Source organism: Oncorhynchus mykiss, chromosome 2 (assembly GCF_013265735.2).
Source record: "Oncorhynchus mykiss isolate Arlee chromosome 2, USDA_OmykA_1.1, whole genome shotgun sequence".
Taxonomy (NCBI): Eukaryota; Metazoa; Chordata; class Actinopteri; order Salmoniformes; family Salmonidae; genus Oncorhynchus; species Oncorhynchus mykiss.
In genome coordinates, this window is record NC_048566.1 from 23,597,260 (window position 1) to 23,616,528 (window position 19,269).

Below are 19,269 nucleotides of genomic sequence, written 5' to 3' on the forward strand. Positions count from 1 at the left end.
GTACTTTGTATCCCTCATTTACTCAAGTGTTTGGCAGTTACAGGCAATTTGACTATTAAACTCATGGGTACACTAGCAATGGATACCAGTCCTGACTTGAATGGGAATTGCCATCTATGGATTATATTTCTATGGTTGGTTGCAGCAGCCGGTTTGCGTTTTGCAGATTTCAAAGTACAATTGCGGGGAGAAATGTAAAGCAAATGGCTACTGCTGAAAAGAGAAGACTAGTCTGTCTGTAGAACCAATATAAACAGTTTTCTTAACAACTCCCAATTAGATTTCTTAATCCGGCCCTGAAAGTATAACAGGAGCTGCAGGTTTTTCACAAACGATCTTCCCCAGACTGATTAGTCTTGGGCTGTAGTTTCAGACAGTAACCTGTAATCATCTCACTCCAGACATCTCTCCATTGAACAAGTTGAAGGACAGACTGAGGACTTGCTGCTCTTCTGTTGTCTGCCTGCAGCTTACTGCTCCACATGTTCCCCACCTCCTCAACCTCACACACTCACAAACCAGGGTGTGTGTAAAGTGGTGTCGGGGTGTGTGTATAGCGGTGCCAGAGAGTGTGTGCTGTGTCTGTAGTGATGGTTTGGCAGGTGGCTGTGTTTGAGGTGTATGAAACAGAGATAAAACGGTGTGTGATTGTGTGTGTTTCAGGGTTGTGTGAGTGTGTCAGAGTTGTGTGTGTATGTGTCAGGGTTGTGTCTGACGGAGACAGGAGCAGGGCCCTGTGGCCTCACACATGGAGGTTGGAGACCCTTCCAAACAACTGAAAACAAAACAGGCACTTCCAGGGACCAGACACTGCCTTGATCTGGAGGAGATCTCTCTCTCTCTCTCTCTCTCTCTCTGCTTTCCTCTCCCCATCTCTTTCACCCCCCCCCTCTCTCTCTCCCTCTCCCCTCTCTCTCTTCTGTTTCTCAATGTTAATCTTTCTCTCTCCTCCTCTCTCTCTCCCTCTCTCTCTCATTCCTCATCTCCCCCCACTCTCTCTCTACCTCTCTATCCCCTCCCCTCCCCCTCTCCCCACCTCCCTGCATCAAATGGGGTGACTTTTCAGGCAGCATCGGGCTGCACCTCAAAGTGCAGGCTCTGAAGACAGCTTTTCTCTCCTCCTCTCTCTCATCCGTTATCGGCCCGTCTCTCTCTGTCTCCTTTACTTTATACCGCACCCTTACTCCTCCTCCTTGGCAGCCTTGAACGTTGAAATGGAAAGGGACTTTTCCGTCGTCTACGCATTTCATCTGCACCTCTGTATCTATCTCCCTGTGGCTATCTATCTCTCTTCTCTGCCTTTATCTTTAACTACATGTCTAATTATGCTGTCTCACTTATGTAATTAGAGCAAAAACAAATGGCTAAACACCCCCCCCCCCCCTAGCAGAGCCCTGAGAAAACAAATGATGAAGAACAATGGGTAGACATGGCTCCTGCACCAAACCACATGATGGATGCAGCCTGGAACTCTGCGTCTCATCCCCCTCTCCCTCCCTCCATCCACTCCTCTCTCCTCCAATGTTATCTCCTGCTCTATCTGTCTCTGTTTGGAAACTCCCTGAAAACCTGCAGTATCTATACTCTCTCCTTCCCTCCCTCCAGCCCAACTATCCTATCAATAGCAGGCTTTATCATATGCCATAGACTGACACTGGATTCACACTCACATCATCTTAGACAATGCCATCCCTATTGTGTATGTGTGTGTAACACTCTCCCTCTCTCTCCCCTTCTCTCTTTCCTCCCTTTCTATCTCTGCTTCTCCCTTCCCTCTATCCCTGCTGTTGCTTCTCCCTTACCTCTAACCCCCCCCCCCCCCCCCCACCCCCCTCCAGAGCGTTCCATTCCATGCACCATGGCTGGGACTTTCAAAAGCAAACATACATCATCCTGTAGCGGGAGGGCGTAGAAGCCCAATCTATGGAGGGAACAATCAGTTCAATCTGATGAGTGCTGGGATGCCTACATCGGACAGGTAAGATGTGCTGGAACAACGGAGGGACTAGGGTTGCTTTCAATAAATTCCCGAAAGTATCCGGAATGGTACAACCCTAGGAGGGACTGCTGCTGACTCCTGGCGAGGGTGCAGGGGTGTAGAGGGTTATAGGGTTCACCCCTGTCAGCTTGGGAAGCACTTAGCTTTCCAGACCCTAACCCCGCTGGACCCCCCCCCCCCCCCCCCCCCCCCCCGACACACACAGACTTCAAAAAACATTCTGTGTCTTAAGTCCATCTACCTGGCAAAGGGATACCTCAGGTTGTAATGTTTCGCCCTGAGGCGATGAAACAACCCCTTTCAATTCTTCCTTCCCGGATTCTCACTTCAGTTTACATCTTTGTTATTCTTTTAGCTACCCTGTGCTGGGAGAAAAACACAGGTTCGCTTTACACCAATACAAGCATATCCATTACCTTTAATGCTATGCTGCTGGCAGTAAATCCTTCTGACCCCCCCTCTCTCTTTCTCTCTCTCCCTCTCTGTCTCTCTCTCTCCCCTCCCTCCTCCCCCAGCTGAGGCACAGCTCTCTCTTTCTCTGTCTCTCTGCTCAGACAAACATCTCCTCCCAACCCCCTGTCCAAAGGATCTCCAATGACTCTCTCTGTGTGAAGCTCCTGCTTTTCATCACCACGGAAGTTGGAGACCCACCTTACCCACCTACTGACTCTCACCCCTATCCCCCAAACCCTCCGCCACCCCCGGCTGTCGCCCCACCCCTCACTGCGCCTCTCATCTCCAACACGGCTCAATAAAATTACCATGTTTGGACATTGAGGGAGCCACAGTTAAAAGCCTGATCGATGAGCTTTGACTGACACCCCTCAGTTGATAGCAAATTGGCCGGCTTTCCTAGCGGCCTCCCACGGAGAGTTTCAAAGCCTTGCTCTAAATTCCCCGCTGGAGGAGAAGGGAGAGAAGAAAAAAAGTTGCTACACTTTCCGCCAACCCTTCGCCCAGCTGTCTGCCACTCAAAACAACACAGAGAGGCAGAGAGACCTACCTTTCTCACTGAGAGAAGGAGGAGGAGAAAGAGAGTTTAAGAAGCGGTTTCCTTTCCTGACTGCCGAGCCCAGTATTTTGTTAACGGTTGAGTCACTATCACAATATTTGCCCTCAGATTCCAGTCAGCTTAAACTGGCAAGAAGCAGGAAGATGGAGCTCTTTGTTTGAGGAGGAGAAAAAAAGCCAGAGAAAGAAAGAAAGAAAGAAAGAAGGAGACAGAGAGAGGGGAAGGAGGGGACCTGAAGCCCAGGGGAGCATGAGAGTTGTCCCTCCCTGCACGCACTCAACCCTCTGGTCTCTGTAATGTCCGCCCAGCCCAGCCAGGCCATCGCTTGTTTCCTTGAGTGCATTCCTTTCCCCCTGGTTGGGTTGAGTTGAGTGGAGACATGACATCCTGAGAGATAGAGCGTCATTAATTAGACAGTCGGGCTTTGACTAACCGCTCCATAAAGGGCACATAGCCCCAAAGACGGGAAACACTCATCTCAGCTCATCATCCTCTGCCCCAATGCATGCCCTTGACCCCTTGTCTTAGTGTGTGTGTGTGTGTGTGTGTGTGTGTGTGTGTGTGTGTGTGTGTGTGTGTGTGTGTGTGTGTGTGTGTGTGTGTGTGTGTGTAGGTGTGTAGGTGTGTGTGTATACTATGAGCAACACATAGTTTAGGGCGTTGCTTTGATAAGCTCCTCATGAGTCACTTATGGATGTGCACACACAACAACCCTCCAAAATAACACACAATGGCCACATGATATTAACGTCGCTCTGCTCAAGAGGAGCCACTGAAAATCGGACCGCATCTCAAGAACGGATTGAGTGGGGAATAAAAATAGATAAATAAGTAGAAAATATATAGATAGACAAATAAATAGCTTCTCACGGGACTCATAACCGCATGGGTTTTCCCCCTCAGTCCCTTCCCAGCTGCCAGAAACACCCCCCAACAGGGCAATCTTTAAAAGAAGGTTGAGGAACACGGCTAGTGAAGATAACAATGGCCCAGATATTGCTGCAACACGGGAGATTCATTTCAATTTGCTGTTGGTTTCTGTGTCTCGGCAGGAGATAGGAAATTCTTGTCTTGGAGGGCAGAAATTGATTGGAAAATAAAAACGAATGTTTGGTCTAGTATGTTGGAGCTCTCTCTATGCTCTCTGGGTTTCTTGGGTTGGAGGTCTTGCCAAATTGTGATACATCTCTCTAGAAAGATGTGTCACTTGTATCCCCCCCCAAAAAATATAATAAAAATACAATTTGTTTCACTAAAATAGCTAGCTGGCTTGCTACTGTTTGAACACAGTGGCTGTGCTACTGCTCTACTCTCTCACTCTGAGCTCTGTTTTAATGATTTGTAAAGAATTAACCCAGGGTTCCGTCTCGCTGTACCACTGTTTGGTGGAGGAGAATGCAGAGAGTAAACAGCCTCTGCTCTCTCCCTACTATATTCTAATCAGTGGGTGATAATAGAGCCCAGTAATCTGCTGGCAGTGGATGGAAGTGGAGCTGTTGTAGGACTGGTAGGGGCCCTGAGCTGAGAGGCTGAGGGGCCGGACGGCATGTGTGTGGACCAGTTATTTGGAAGAGGAAGCTGACACAGCCCCTCCATTGTCCCTGTCTTTGTGTGTCACTTCCTGCAAGGATCTTCCTCTGCCCCGTAGGGAAACAGAGGTGAGGACGTGCAAAGACAGAGACAAGGAGAGAAGGAAGGGAGGAAGAGAGCAGTGAGAGTTAGAGAAACAGAGAGTTAGCGTTAGAGAGAGAGAGCAGAGAGAGAGAGGGGGGGGGGGGGAGAGAGAGAGGATGAAAAGAGGGAGAGAAAATAGAGCGAAGAGAGAGGAAGCGAGAGAGAGAGACAAAGACAGGGATGGAAGTGGCCAAGTGCCCCAGCTGGTAGTACAGCTCCAGCATATCTTGCCTGGCTGCCCACACAACACAAGGCCTTCCCTGTTGTGTTGAGCCGTGCCATCAACCACATCCAGTGAAGTAGCTAACAGCTGATAACAAGGCCCCTGGACACAATGCCAAGTTCTTTATCTCTGTTTCCCCGCATGGCAAAGCTGATTAGTGAGACAGAGCTTGTTTTATGAAGCCCCATTGTTTATTTTCTCCCTCCAATTTCTGTCTCTGTACACAGCAAAGTTTTTGAGGGGATTGGGGTTGGGGGGATTGGGGGCCAAAGATGAGTGAGGAAGACCCCAGGGGTCATTGTGTTGTTAGTCAAGGAGGCGAGGTCCGAGGAAGAAGACAATGACGGTGTGCATGAACATGTCTTATGGCTGGAAGACACAGTAACCCATTGTTATAGTTTCTACCCTCTGCACCCATGCACCCGCTGCCTGCCTGCCTGTCTATCTGTCTGTCTGTATGAATGACTGTCTGTATGAATGACTGTCTGTCTGCATGGCTGTCTACCTGCCTGCCTGCCTGCCTGCCTGCCTGCCTGCCTGCCTGCCTGCCTGCCTGCCTGTCTGTTTGTCTGTATGGCTTTCTGTCTGTATGACTGTATGTCTGTTGGTTTGTCTGTTAGTACCTTTGGATGAGTCATTTCGGAGTTACTGGGGGAAAGTGAAAGTGCAGATAAAGGAGGGCTCTCTACAAAAGGTTAAGATGTGGCTCTCATGCCATAAACCAAAACGACCTTTAAATTTTGATTTGTGCCCCCTCCCCTGAATCCTATTCCTTTCCATAGTCTATGAGGTCTGTCTGGAAATCAAATCTCCACCAGTTTGAGCCATGGGTCCATTGCAGAGAGCACTCCTAGTGTGGGAATGAAAGTAGGCCAAACTCAGCCATATCTTTGCCATGGGTGTGTCTCCTAAATAATGCAAGAGACTTCTACACCAGACCGATTCTGCTGCGTCAGCACTATTGTGACCGTGCACCCCTGGTCTGACACTCATCCTCAACTTAGCTTCTCTTCTCCCTCTCTGCCTTCCAACTTATTCTCTCTCATTTTACTTTCTCCTCAATTCCTTTCCCCCCCTCAGCAGCAGATAGAAAATGAGGGAGAGAGATAGGCGGGAAAGGAGAGAAAAGATGGAGAGAAGTTAATGATGCTCCATGGTATTCCCTAACGTTTTCCCGCCTCGCGTCAACTTGATCATCACACTGGTAGTTACACTTCTGAGTCCTGTCTCTCTCCTCCTCCCTCGCCCTACAACCCCTTACACTCCTCTGTCCCCCCACTCACTCCGCCCAAGCCTGACTCCTCCACAAGAATTCAAAGCAGCGGAGGTTCATGAAATATGCACGGTCCCCTAAAACAAACCTCCCTAGCCACGCTGCCACCGAATCGCACAGAAATATTTCTGCCACACAGCTCAGATCCAGGACAAATCTCTGCTAATGGGGAAGGGGGAGGAGGTGTGTGTGTGTGTGTGTGTGGAGGGGGGGGGGGGGGGGGGGGGGTCAAGGCAAAGCTATATGTTCCTATGATGGCGCCTGTCTAGGCCTCATTGTGTATTTACAGTATATCCATGGTGAAAGGCTGTGTTTGTTTGTGTGTAGATGAGTTCTACTAGACTTACTAATGCCCCACAACACATTACCCTCACTGGACAAGTTCAGAGGAGGATGGTGATGGTAATGCATTTTCAGGGTGCTTCACTGGGTTTAGACACGAGTGGCGACAGCCAGGACTTGAGGAAAAAGCAGCGAGGGAAACGTGTGATCTCAGCTCCCAGCCCTTGAACTTGGCCCTATGAGACTCAGCAAACCAAAGCTAAAGGTTCCAAAAAAGAGCTCATTGAAGATTACTCGGAATACTGATGCAGGGTGGAATCCAATTCCAGTGGGAAGCCAGGGGACATTCTGAGAAAGCAAATGACGGATAGATGCTGCCGTTGCTCCTGCTGCAGAGGAGGGCCACAGAGAGGACATACATATGGATGGGTGAACAAGCATTGAACAACCAAGTTTTCTGGGACTGTGTGTGTGTGTGTGTGTATGAGAGTGTGTGTGTGTGTGTGTGTGTGTGTGTGTGTGTGTGTGTGTGTGTGAGTGTGAGTGTGAGTGTGAGTGTGAGTGTGAGTGTGAGTGTGAGTGTGTGTGTGAGTGTGAGTGTGAGTGTGAGTGTGAGTGTGTGTGTGTGTTTGTGTTGCAGCCTGTGAACCATGCTGGCTGCTGCCCCTCCCCATCCAGCTACTGTCTGTCTGTCAAGGAATTGTTCTGCTGCTGGTGTTATCTTACACCCCCCCCCCCCCACCCCCCCTGATGATCTGAAGAGAAAAACATGCATGACAGACACAAGGTAAATCTATGACTACTCTACCATGACAAATGGGACATTACAGTTTGTTTGCCATTTGTGGTGTTTGTTAGTCAGGAATGGATCCACGAGGACCCTGGAACTCTGCTGTTGTTTGTTTGTGCTCCTCACAGTCAATAGTTAAGGGAATACTGTATTTCCCAATACTCGTTGACAATTCTTTAGGAGGGAAAAGTCTGTTTGTGCTTGTGTTCCAGTTCCAGCAGGCGTTCCATCTCCATCTCCTCTCTCTTCTCCTCCCAGAGGAGAGTGGGTGTCAGTGTGACAACGTTGTGTATTCTGATTCAACATTTAAATTTAATTACTGCCTCCCCATGTGTCTGTACTCGGCTCTCGTTCATCAAAGACAGTGGGAAGAAAACACGGCTTAACTGCCAATAAACATTTTGTTTTTAATTCATTTACTGAAGCGTTGACCGAAAGCGCTTTACTTTACTCCTGGATGCTCAATGTTAATTGGAAGAAGTAAGATCCTCTGAATCCGAGGGGTCGGGGGATTTGAAGCCTTTATCTAGAGCCGAATCAAAGCCGTTAATAATACACCAAAACCAAGGAAATGTTTGTTTAAAGGCGTGGAAACTGGAAACAACAACACACATGCATAAAAATAGAGCAACGAGGGGTTTGGTGTGAAAATATACATTTTCTTTGACTGTGGTCTCAATCAATCAAAGGGCCCTTAGACCTCAATAGGGGCCATTGTTGTTTACTTTCCAATACAGAATGATGTATGTTTTGGCTGGTGCAATCACATTTCTTCTCTGGGGGATTAATAAAGGATTATGTTATTTTACAGAATAATGCAATAACCTATATTGCCTACTGTGCTGTAACTATGGAAAAAGTACCCTAAAGGTTTTATTTGCTCTAAATGGGTTTTACTTCTATTATATTCAGGCATGTTGATATTGCATAACCATTCAAAGGCCACATCAACTGATTTTCTAGCACATAATAACACACACATGCACACACACACACACACACACACACACACACACACACACACACACACACACACACGCACACACACACACAGCCAAGATTAGTAGCCTATCAAAAGAAAGACCCACTGTTTGGAACAGTTGAATGTGAAACCTCCTTTCCTAAGAGGCACACTAATTGGACATTGCAGAGACTTGTAAATACAGCGACAGTTTATAGTAAACTATCATTGGCATAGGCCACTACACAAATGATTGACACGCTAATGTTGACTCCCATCAGACGATTGCCCCCAGTGGCTGAAGTCCTCACGATAAAATAACACAAACAGCAGTTGCACAGAGGAAAGAAAAATCATTGCACCATGCCCGGGGTCTGTTGGCTGCCTTTAATAGACATTTACTTTATTTCTAGATCGTTTCATTATTGACCTTTTCCGTGTAGCCTAGTGGTGGTGCAGCCTTTTCCACCTGGCTGCGTTTGGCTATGAAACTATTAATTGGAGACGTGTGTTTAAAAGCCGTCTCAAATCCAACCCCATGGCTGTTTATGCACTTACAACGAGAAATAGCCTAGATGTCCCCCCTCTTAAACCTATCGAACGCTATTTGGTCTGGACTTTCGGCTGATCGAGGTCCGTGAATCAACTTTATAGGCTACATTGTTACTTTCCATATAGAATAATAACACAATAGTGTTGTCTGATACATTACAAATACAGGTTCCATAATAGGCTAGTATATATTTTAATATGAATGACACACGGTGGCATTTGATCAACTTCTGTAAAGGTCGGCTAAAAAAGAGATGGAGAGCTTGTTTCGGCGGTCTTACAACATAACGTGGTTTCCTCACACGCTTCAATCCTCATGCAATTAAACTCTGCGTTTAAAATATAAAGCCCATTCAAAAATAAATGAAATATGGGTATGAGAGAGGAGGTGTATGGGGCGAGAGAGGGAGTGTGTTGGGGTGGAGAGGTCGATTCCTAGCTGGTGCATTTTAAGGTCTGCTTGGCTGCATTAGGGGAGTGTTCCCAGTTTATCTCTACTAGGCTATACATGTTGCTCGTTTCAGCAGAAACGAGCACCATGTTTCCCCCCACATCTCATTAGAAATGATGATCGGTGATACCTGCGGCCAACCTCATAGGCTACTATCCTTCGCCTGGTAAACTAGTGCGAATATCTAGAGGCGGATATAAGCATTTCTCTCCATCCTTCTCTCTGCTTTATCTCTTTATTTATATTTTTCTTTCTCTTGTATCTGCCTCTTGCTCTCTCTCTCTCTCTCTCTCTTTCACTCATACACACAAACCACTTGCTTCAACAGCGACTTTTGATGTCACCAAAGACCTCAGTGGCAACAAGCCCGGACTGCACGAGTTTTGGTCTGTCAGCATCGTTTCTAGCCTTATGTCTGCCTATCAAACAAACCCGTGCACTAACATGATGGACTGTTTCCAAACGATCAGCAAAAAACCCACCCCGCATAGCCTACACCAGATAAATAACCGAATGCGTAAAACAACAAAAACCGCATCATCTCGCCACTGTGCGCTTTGGTAAGGATCGGCGTTAGTGCCATTGAACCGGTACCACGGGTCAGCTCTTTCAGTAGCGGAACTTTGTCTCAACATCCCTAGAAAAACTATAGTTCCTCGGAGCAAAAGCAGAGTCGCAATATTATCTCCTCTCTAATCCCCGTCAGCACAGCGCATCGACTAGGCTACAGTTTGACGCAGCGCGCCCTGAACGGAACGCCGGGCGAGCATCTCATGAGTTTCTAGCAATAGCGCAGAAAAACAACCAGAAAAAATGTGACAAGAACAGTTTTCTTACCTGTTCCCATAAGGCAAATGACGAGGTAAAACGCCAACATTTTATCTTGTCTTCTGTCGCCGGTTTGGCTGTGTTTTCCCCGAAAGTGTAGGACGGGAATCTATTGTTCCGTCAATGCGACTGGGGTGAGGGCTGCCGCTTGCTGGTTATTCTCAACCGCCGTGCAAAACAATATCACTGCTTGGGTAAATCAAACATACCGGTGATGTGCCTGTCTCTGGAATCGTATGCTTCTCAAAGCACTGGTATTGTCCGAACACTTTGCTTACAGTCATTTAGGAATTATTTTCCATAGTTAGGAACTTTTTCAGTATGACAGCGTATATGTATCCTCTGTGCGATCGATGTATTCCTCTTCCCTCTCAAGTTGTTGCAACTCACTGCTTTTGAATGAAGTACATCTCACGGTCTGTTTGTCCACAGTAGTGTCCTGAAGGCTATTCTCTCTTTTTCCGGTCGGTACTGATGCTGAGTTGCGCTCCGTCCTGCTTCTCGCGCAGTTTTGCCTAAACTCAATGAAGTTGCTACTCTCTCAACCCTCCACTCGAGATTCACTCTCCCGCTCTTGCTCTGCTCTCTCTCTCTCTCTCTCTCTCTCTCACACACACACTCTCTATTTCGTCCTCCTCAATTTCTCGTAAATCTCCGAAAGGGGGGGGGGGCTGCTACAACAGAGTTACACATGGAATAAACAAACATACAATAAATAATACAGTAGGAAAATCTATATACAGCATGCGCAAATGAGGTAGGATGAGAGAGGTAAGGCAATAAATAGGACATGGTGGCAAAGTATGTATGATCTTAATTTGAGCCAGTTTCAAACAGCAGGAAAATAATCCTGCAGCAACAGGGAATGTGATTTATTATGTGGATTATAATTCATTTACATTTTTGTAGGGGTTGAAAGGGTAATATTGGGGTAAACACCCATTGTTTTGCATGTCAGCAATCAAGTGTTCAAGATACAGTTTAAGTCGAAAGTTTACATGCACTTAGGTTGGAGTCATTAAAACTCATTTTTCAATTCATCCACAAATTTGCTGTTAATTAACAAACTATAGATTTGTCAAGTCGGTTAGGACATCTACTTTGTGCATGACTCAAGTAATTTTTCCAACAATTGTTCACAGACAAGATTATTTCACTTATAACTCACTGTATCACAATTCTAGTGGGTCAGAAGTTTACATACACTAAATTGACTGTGCCTTTAAACAGCTTGGAACATTCCAGAAAATGGTGTCATGGCTTTAGAAGCTCCTGATAGGCTAATTGACCAAATTTGAGTCAATTGGAGGTGTACCTGAGGATATATTTCAAAGCCTACCTTCAAACTCAGTGCCTCTTTGCTTGACATCATGGGAAAATCAACAGAAATCAGCCAAGACCTCAGAAAACAATTGTAGACCTCCACAAGTCTGGTTCATCCTTGGGAGCAATTTCCAAATGCCTGAAGGTGCCACGTTAATTTGTACAAACAATAGTACGCAGGTAAAAACACCATGGGATAACGCAGCCGTCATACCGCCCAGGAATGAGACGCGTTCTGTATCCTAGAGATGAACGTACTTTGGTGCGAAAAGTGAAAATGAATCCCAGAACAACAGCAAAAGACCTTGTGAAGATGCTGGAGACAACAGGTACAAAAGTATCGGCAAATCTGACCACGTCTCCATTTTGTTGCTCCCAGCCTATAGACAGAAACTAAAACAGGAAACACCTGTGCTCAGGTCTGTTCAACGCTGGTCCGACCAATCTGATTCCACGCTTCAAGATTGCTTCGATGACGTCGAACAACAACATTGATGTATACGCTGATTCGATGAGCGAGTTTATTAGCAAGTGCATCGGTGATGTTGTGCCAACAGCGACTATTAAAACCTTTCCCAACCAGAAATCGTGGATTGATGGCAGCATTCGCGCAAAACTGAAAGCGCAAACCATTGCTTTTAATCAGGGCAAGGCGGCCAGAAACATGACCGAATACAAACAGTGTAGCTTTTCCCTCTGCAAGACAATCAAACAAGCTAAGAGTCAGTATAGAGACAAAGTAGAATCGCAATTCAAAGGCTCAGACACGAGAGGAATATGGCAGGGTTTAATCACGGACTACAAAATGAAAACCAGCCCCGTCACAGACCCCAATGTCTTGTTCCCAGACAAACTAAACAACTTCTTTGCTCGCTTTGAGGACAATACAGTGCCACCGACATGGCCCGCTACCAACACCTGCGGACTCTCCTTCACTGTAGCCGAAGTGAGTAAAACATTTAAACGTGTTAACCCTCGCAAGGCTGCCGGCCCAGAGAACATCCCTAGCCGCATCCTCAGAGCATGCGCAGACCAGCTGGCTGGTGTGTTTACGGACATATTCAATCGATCCCTATCCCAGTCTGCTGTTCCCACATGCTTCAAGAGGGCCACCATTGTTCCTGTTCCCAAGAAAGCTAAGGTAACTGAGCGAAACGACTATCGCCCCGTAGCACTCACTTCCGTCATCATGAAGTGCTTTGAGAGACGAGTCAAGTATCATATTACCTCCACCCTACCTGACACCCTAGACCCACTCCAATTTGCTTACCGCCCCAAAAGGTCCACAGATGACGCAATCGCAATCACACCGCACACTGCCCTAACCCATCTGGACAAGAGGAATACCGATGTAAGAATGCTGTTCATTGACTACAGCTCAGCATTTAACACCATAGTACCCTCCAAACTCGTCATTAAGCTAGAGACCCTGGGTCTCGACCCCACCCTGTGCAACTGGGTCCTGGACTTTCTGACGGGCCGCCCCCAGGTGGTGAGGGAAGGAAACAACATCTCCACCCCGCTGATCCTCAACACTGGGGCCCCACAAGGGTGCGTTCTCAGCCATCTCCTGTACTCCCTGTTCACCCATGACTGCGTGGCCATGCACGCCTCCAACTCAATCATCAAGTTTGCAGACGACACTACAGTGGTAGGCTTGATTACCAACAATGACAAGACGGCATTCAGGGAGGAGGTGAGGGCCCTCGGAGAGTGGTGTCAGGAAAACAACCTCACACTTAACGTCAACAAAGCAAAGGAGATGATCGTGGACTTCAGGAAACAGCAGAGGGAGCAACCCCCATCCACATCGATGGTACAGTAGTGGAGAAGGTGGAAAGTTTTAAATTCTTCAACGTACACATCACGGACAAACTGAAATGGTCCACCCACACAGACAGCGTGGTGAAGAAGGCACAACAGCCTTCTTTTAATTTTGTTTTACCTTTATTTTACTAGGCAAGTCAGTTAAGAACAAATTCTTATTTTCAGTGACGGCTTTGCTGCAGGAGGGACTGGTGCACTTCACGAAATAGATGGCATCATGAGGAAAGAAAATTATGTGGATATATTGAAGCAACGTCTCAAGACATCAGTCAGGAAGTTAAAGCTTGGTCGCAAATGGGTCTTCCAAATGGAAAATGGCCCCAAGCATACTTCCAAAGTTGTGACAAAATGGCTTAAGAAGGACAACAAAGTCAAGGTATTGGAGTGGCCATCACAAAGCCCTGACCTCAATCCTATAGAAAATTTGTGGGCAGAACTGAAAATGTGTGTGCGAGCAAGGAGGCCTACAAACCTGACTCAGTTACACCAGCTCTGTCAGGAGGAATGGGCCAAAATTCACCCAATTTATTGTGGGAAGCTTGTGGAAGGCTACCCGAAATGTTTGACCCAAGTTCCCCAATTTAAAGGCAATGCTACCAAATACTAATTGAGTGTATGTAAACTTCTGACCCACTGGGAATGTGCTGAAAGAAATAAAACCTGAAATAAATCATTCTCTCTACTATTATTCTGACATTTCACATTCTTAAAATAAAGTGGTGATCCTAACTGACCTAGGACAGGGAAAACCTGAGTTCAAATGTATTTGGCTAAGGTGTATGTAAACTTCCGACTTCAATAGTATATAACCTTCTCTCTGGTATGATGCGTTCTGCATCATTATACATCATACTGACTGTATTTTGAAAGTTATATATCTTGAAAACTTGATTGCTGACATGGAAAACACTTTGGGACTATTTCAAAAATGACTAATGAAATATATACTAAAAAAATTGTTTTCCTTTAAAGGAAGTGCATATTTTCTGACTGAAAAAAAGCTACGTTTGGTAAGATTTAGATATGTGCATACTGGGTGTCCTTCAGAAAACACATTTTGAAGGGAAATAAGTGGGCAGAATATTTTTGTTGTTGTTATTTAAAAAAGCAGAACATTTAGAAAGACTATCAGGGGGAGACATCCATTTTATATGTTTTATTTTGGATTTTTCTTTGTAATTGACTCTTAAAAGCAAGCTGTCTTATTTTAATTAAATAGATCATAATATATTAACCAAATTACCTTACACATCTCAATATTTTTATCCTCACTATGTATTAGCACTCAGGCTAAGACCCAGATGCAGACACAGGAGGTGGATAGTACGAGTCTCAGAGTTTATTAAAGATGAAGGGTCAGGCAATCAGTAGGTCAAGGCAAGCAAGGAGTCGTAATCCAAACCTGGAAACAGGAGACAAAGGGCTGTGAGAAAGGGGTTTAATTCTAGATACATGGAAAGTGGGATGTATATGGAGAGTGTTGGACAACAGAAGGCAAACAGCAGAGGGGCTAAGGACATTAGAGATGGAGAAATGGCCTTTAAAATGGGGGAAAAGTTTGTGGGTCTCCACCCGGAGGGGCAGATCCCGAGTAGAAAGCCATAACCTCTGCACAAGATGATAGTGGGGAGCAGGAGTCCAGTGGCGGTCTGCCTTTAGCCGATACCTGGAAGTGGTCTTGAGGAGGGCGGATCGGGCTCTCTTCCAGGTATGGCGACAGCAGCGGATGAACATCTGGGCCGAGGGTATGCTGACCTCTTCCTCCTACTCAGGGAAGAGCGGAGGCTGATAACCCATGGAACACTCAAATGGCGAGAGACCAGTGGCCGAGCAGGGAAGGGTGTTGTGGTCATATTCCACCCGCACAAGTTGCTGGCTCCAGGTGGTAGGGTTGGCGGAGACGAGGCAATGAAGAGAGGTTTCCAGGTCCTGATTCGCTCGCTCCGACTGTCCGTTAGATTGGGCCTGAAAACCAGAGGAAAGGATGGCCGATGCCCCAATGAGGGTGCAATAGGCCTTCCAGAACTTCCAAAAGGCCTTCCACCATGATGATGCAGGGTGCAGGTTTTGATGAATGCAGAGATGTCAGGAACAAAGGTGGGCCACCAAAAACATAATCCTACAAAGGCCACGGTCTGACGGGAGCCAGGGTGGCAGGCCAGTCGAGAGGAATGAGCCCATTCCAGAACCGAGGAATGGCAAACATCCGGTTAGTCGGCCCCCAACCCAGGGTCCGGCAAGGAATACCGCGCCTCACGAACATGGTTCTCTGTACCTCAGATGAGTGCAGCCACGAGACAAGAGGTAGGGATAATCTTGGGGTACGATGGTGTATCAGCGGAGCTATAGAGGCGTGAAAGCACATCCGGCTTCACATTCTTGGACACCAGGTGGTAGGAGATGGTGAAGTTGAATTGAGTGAATGGCAGGGCCCATCCAACTTGCCTGGAGTTGAGGCGCTTGGCAGTGCAGAGATATTCCAGGTTATTATGATCTGTCCATACAATGAATGGGTGTTCCGCCCCCTCTAACCAGTGCTTCCACTCCTCCAATGCCATCTTCACCGCGAGTAGTTCTCAGTTACCCACGTCGTAATTCCTTTCCGTTGTGTTGAGACGATGGGAGAGGAAAGTGCAGGGTGCAGTTTTGGTCTTGGGCCGAACGCTGGGACAGGACAGACCCCACTCCGAATTCTGAGGCGTCGACCTCCACCACGAACTGCTGGAATCGTTCCATAAGGTTGTGAAGTAACTCCTCGTGTCTTCCAATGGTGGCTCCGTGGGAGGAGACGGCGTCGCGGAGCTGATCCGAATCTGCTGGGTCAGTCAAGGCCAGTTCGTACTATCAGGACTCAGGCTAAGACTCATGCAGACACAGGAGGCGGATAGTACGAGACTCAGAGTTTATTAAAGTACAAGGGGCAGGAAAAATGTAAGTCAAGGCAGGCAAAGAGTCATAATCCAAATCAGAGTCAGGCAGGTACATGACAGAAGGCAGGGTCAGGACAGGCAGAAAGGTCAAAACTGGGAAGACTAAGAAAAACAAAAACTAGAGCACAGGAAACACTGGAACACACTGTTAGGACTTGACGGGACAAGACAAACTGGCAACAGACAAACAGAAAATGCAAGTATAAATACACAGGAGATAATGGGGACAAATGAGAGATACCTGGTGGGGGGTGGAGACAAGCACAAGACAGGTGAAACAGATCAGGGTGTCACACTATGATGAGGTTTTGATGTATGGCCCTCTTTTTATTTTCACCCTTCCTGTCCAAATCATCCTAAAGTATCTCAAAATTGATTGTGGAACTCAAATAAGTTATTTATAGATGATTTGGACATGATTTGGAAAATACCAATATTGGTACCATTGAGTTGCATTGATTGCCCTGGGGGCATTTAGCATTTTGCCCCAAACATACTCACTTAAAATGTTACTTAAAATGATACTTTATTTAAAATTAATGACATGTTTACTCTCTTTCAAGTGGCTGATTTATGTTTAGGTTCCCATACGGGTATATATTGAAACAAGTTTAGAGATCTAACTTCACTAGATTATAAATGACAACATATTCATATTATACCCAACACATCCAGTTGTAGTCTAAATATTGATTTAAAACATAAGGATGAAATAGACTAATCCCATCATAGTTGGAATTGGAGAAGAAAACGTTCATGGTATTTGTTATGTCTGTCAGACCACAGAAAGGAAGAGTTGAACTTTCCCTACATAGCCTATGCGGAACTCTGCCATTCTACCAATAATGCTTTAACCTCAAATTCAATGCCTGGGCACCGCACAAAAACTGGGCAGCATGCTTCCCCAAAGACTACCAAACATAGTCCTAATGGTTGATTTGTATCCAAAAATCCATCAATTTTTTTTTACATTTAGCAGATGCTCTTATCTGAGTGACTTACAGGTCCTCTGTGAGAATCAAACACACAACCATGGCTTTGCATGTGCCATGCTCTACCAGCTGAGCCACACAGGACCACAGTCTGTTCTCTTTTATTGACTAGCCTACTACTTTGGTGTTATTCATTAATTATTCCTTAACCATTGATTAATCTAATAAAGGGGCAATCAATTAACGTATTGATCACCCATGCCCAGGCATTGGCTCAAACAACCCCTGTTGACTTTCCCACACAACTCTGATCTAGCCTATCACATTCTCACTTTTCAGGTTACTGATAATTACTGTGTGAAAAGATCACTAGAAAAGGTGAGATTTAGGGTCTGACACTAAACAATGTGAGAGATTGATGGACACATGAGTCAAAATAGAGGGAGGTAATGTCCTTTCCTGCTAATTTAAAATAATTTACAAAACATACTGTATGTCAAGAGTTGGACGGTAATGTAGTTCTACTACTCAATAATTACACTCAAAGCTTTAAGGGTTTTCCCCAAACAATAGTTTTCTAACAAACCCTGGGGCCTCAGTCACTGTTTATTGCCATGCTGTAATGCAAATGTCAGGGTCCCCTGCCAGCAAACACATGTTGATGTAAGAAACAGCTTGCCTTGAGGCCGCAGCAGCTGTGTAGATCAAACCTATGTAGTGTGGGTGTATTAAATGTGTGTCTCTGTGTGTGTGTGTGTGTGTGTGTGAGAGAGAGAGAGAGAGAGAGAGAGAGAGAGAGAGAGAGAGTGTGTGTGTGTGTGTGTGTGTGTGTGTGTGTGTGTGTGGGAGAGAGAGAGAGAGAGAGAGAGAGAGAGTGTGTGTGTGTGTGTGTGTGTGAGAGAGAGAGAGAGAGAGAGAGAGAGAGAGAGAGTTTGTGTTTGTGTGTGAGAGAGTTTGTGTGTGTGTGTAAAAAGGGGGGGATTAAATGGGAGCCCTAAAACCGAGGGGGATTCACACAACATCCAATGTGTAAAGTCTGTCACCTGGTGACAAGTTGCGACTGAGACTTGTGGATCAACAACAACTCTTTTCTCCAACAGAAGCTAGTTCTGATGCAGTCAGCATATGTTAGTGTCTTAATGCTCTTAATTAAGCTGGTCTCTGTAGTATCAAATGGAGGGCACCCATACTCCCCGAGCTTTTCAGCATGCAAATTATTTATATATATAGAAAAATAGGGTTTTTCGGCTGTGGGTTTATTAATAATGAATATGGTTTGATATTTACTAAACTGTTCAGTGAGAGAAAGGGTGGCAGTTAAGATGTCGTTTGCATGGTAATTGCAAGAAGGATTATAAATAAAGCATGAAGTGAAGTTATATGGAAATGCGATTCCCGGGGAAATAAGAATAATTTAACAAAATATTATCTCAGTCCCTATTTGACCTGGGGTCAATTAAAAAAGAAACGTCAACGTCGGCGAATGCCGAAGCGGAGCCTTGCAATTACAATTGGTGCTTTCGCTTCTGACTGGTTGGAAAGCTGATCCAACGTTCAAGTGGAATAAAAAATGTCTTCTTACCAACGACACACACCGTGTGTTTAGTTTGAATGAATATTAAACAGTGTGACGTAGACTTCATTATCAACAAAAGGAAGAAAAGCACGACTTCTATAATAATATAAAGAAATCTCTAACTAAGAGATCACTTAAAGAATGTGACTCATTGAGTTTCTTCTCAAAATATTAAAATCTGATTGAAATCCAATCTAATTGTATTTGTCACATACACAGTTTACAGCAGGTATGAAAGAGACAGTGAAATGTTTGTGTGCTAGTTCCCTCAACATTGTAGTACATCAGTCAATAACAACAATAACAATAATAAGAGTCAAGTCAGTAATAACAAGCAATAGAAGAGGTTGTATGCATAGTAATAATAGACTGTATTTACAAGTGTGTGTGCGTGTGTGTGTGTGTGTGTGAGTGCGTGTGTGTACTTGTGTGTGAGTGTTTATGAGTGTTTGTGTGTAAGGGTTGAATGTGTGGAGAGTCAGATAAATAATCTCTAAGGAGCAGATAGTCTGAGGTGCATATAGTCTCTAAAGTGCAGGTCTGTGTAGGGATATACACGTAGGGTTTGCTGTTTAGCAGTCGGCTGGGCTGGTGGTAGAAGCTGTTTTGGCGCATGTTGGTCTGAGACCTGATGCT

General features: G+C 45.7%; 1 protein-coding gene across 8 annotated transcripts in view; it reads right to left on the minus strand.

The window, feature by feature from the left end:
• LOC110538403 (kin of IRRE-like protein 3) overlaps window positions 1-10,612 on the minus strand; it is a 48,450-nt gene extending 37,838 nt beyond the window's left edge. For 4 of the 8 annotated variants that reach the window (XM_021625267.2, XM_021625249.2, XM_021625241.2 and 1 more), the window contains exon 1: window positions 10,055-10,609. In XM_021625267.2, the coding sequence (XP_021480942.1) occupies window positions 10,055-10,094 (40 nt within the window). In that variant the 5' untranslated portion in view covers window positions 10,095-10,609. Of the gene's footprint in view, window positions 1-10,054 lie in introns of all 8 variants that reach the window. The other 4 variants (XM_021625234.2, XM_021625209.2, XM_021625259.2 and 1 more) reach the window with 2 other exon arrangements.
• Between the last annotated feature and the right edge of the window lie 8,657 nt (window positions 10,613-19,269).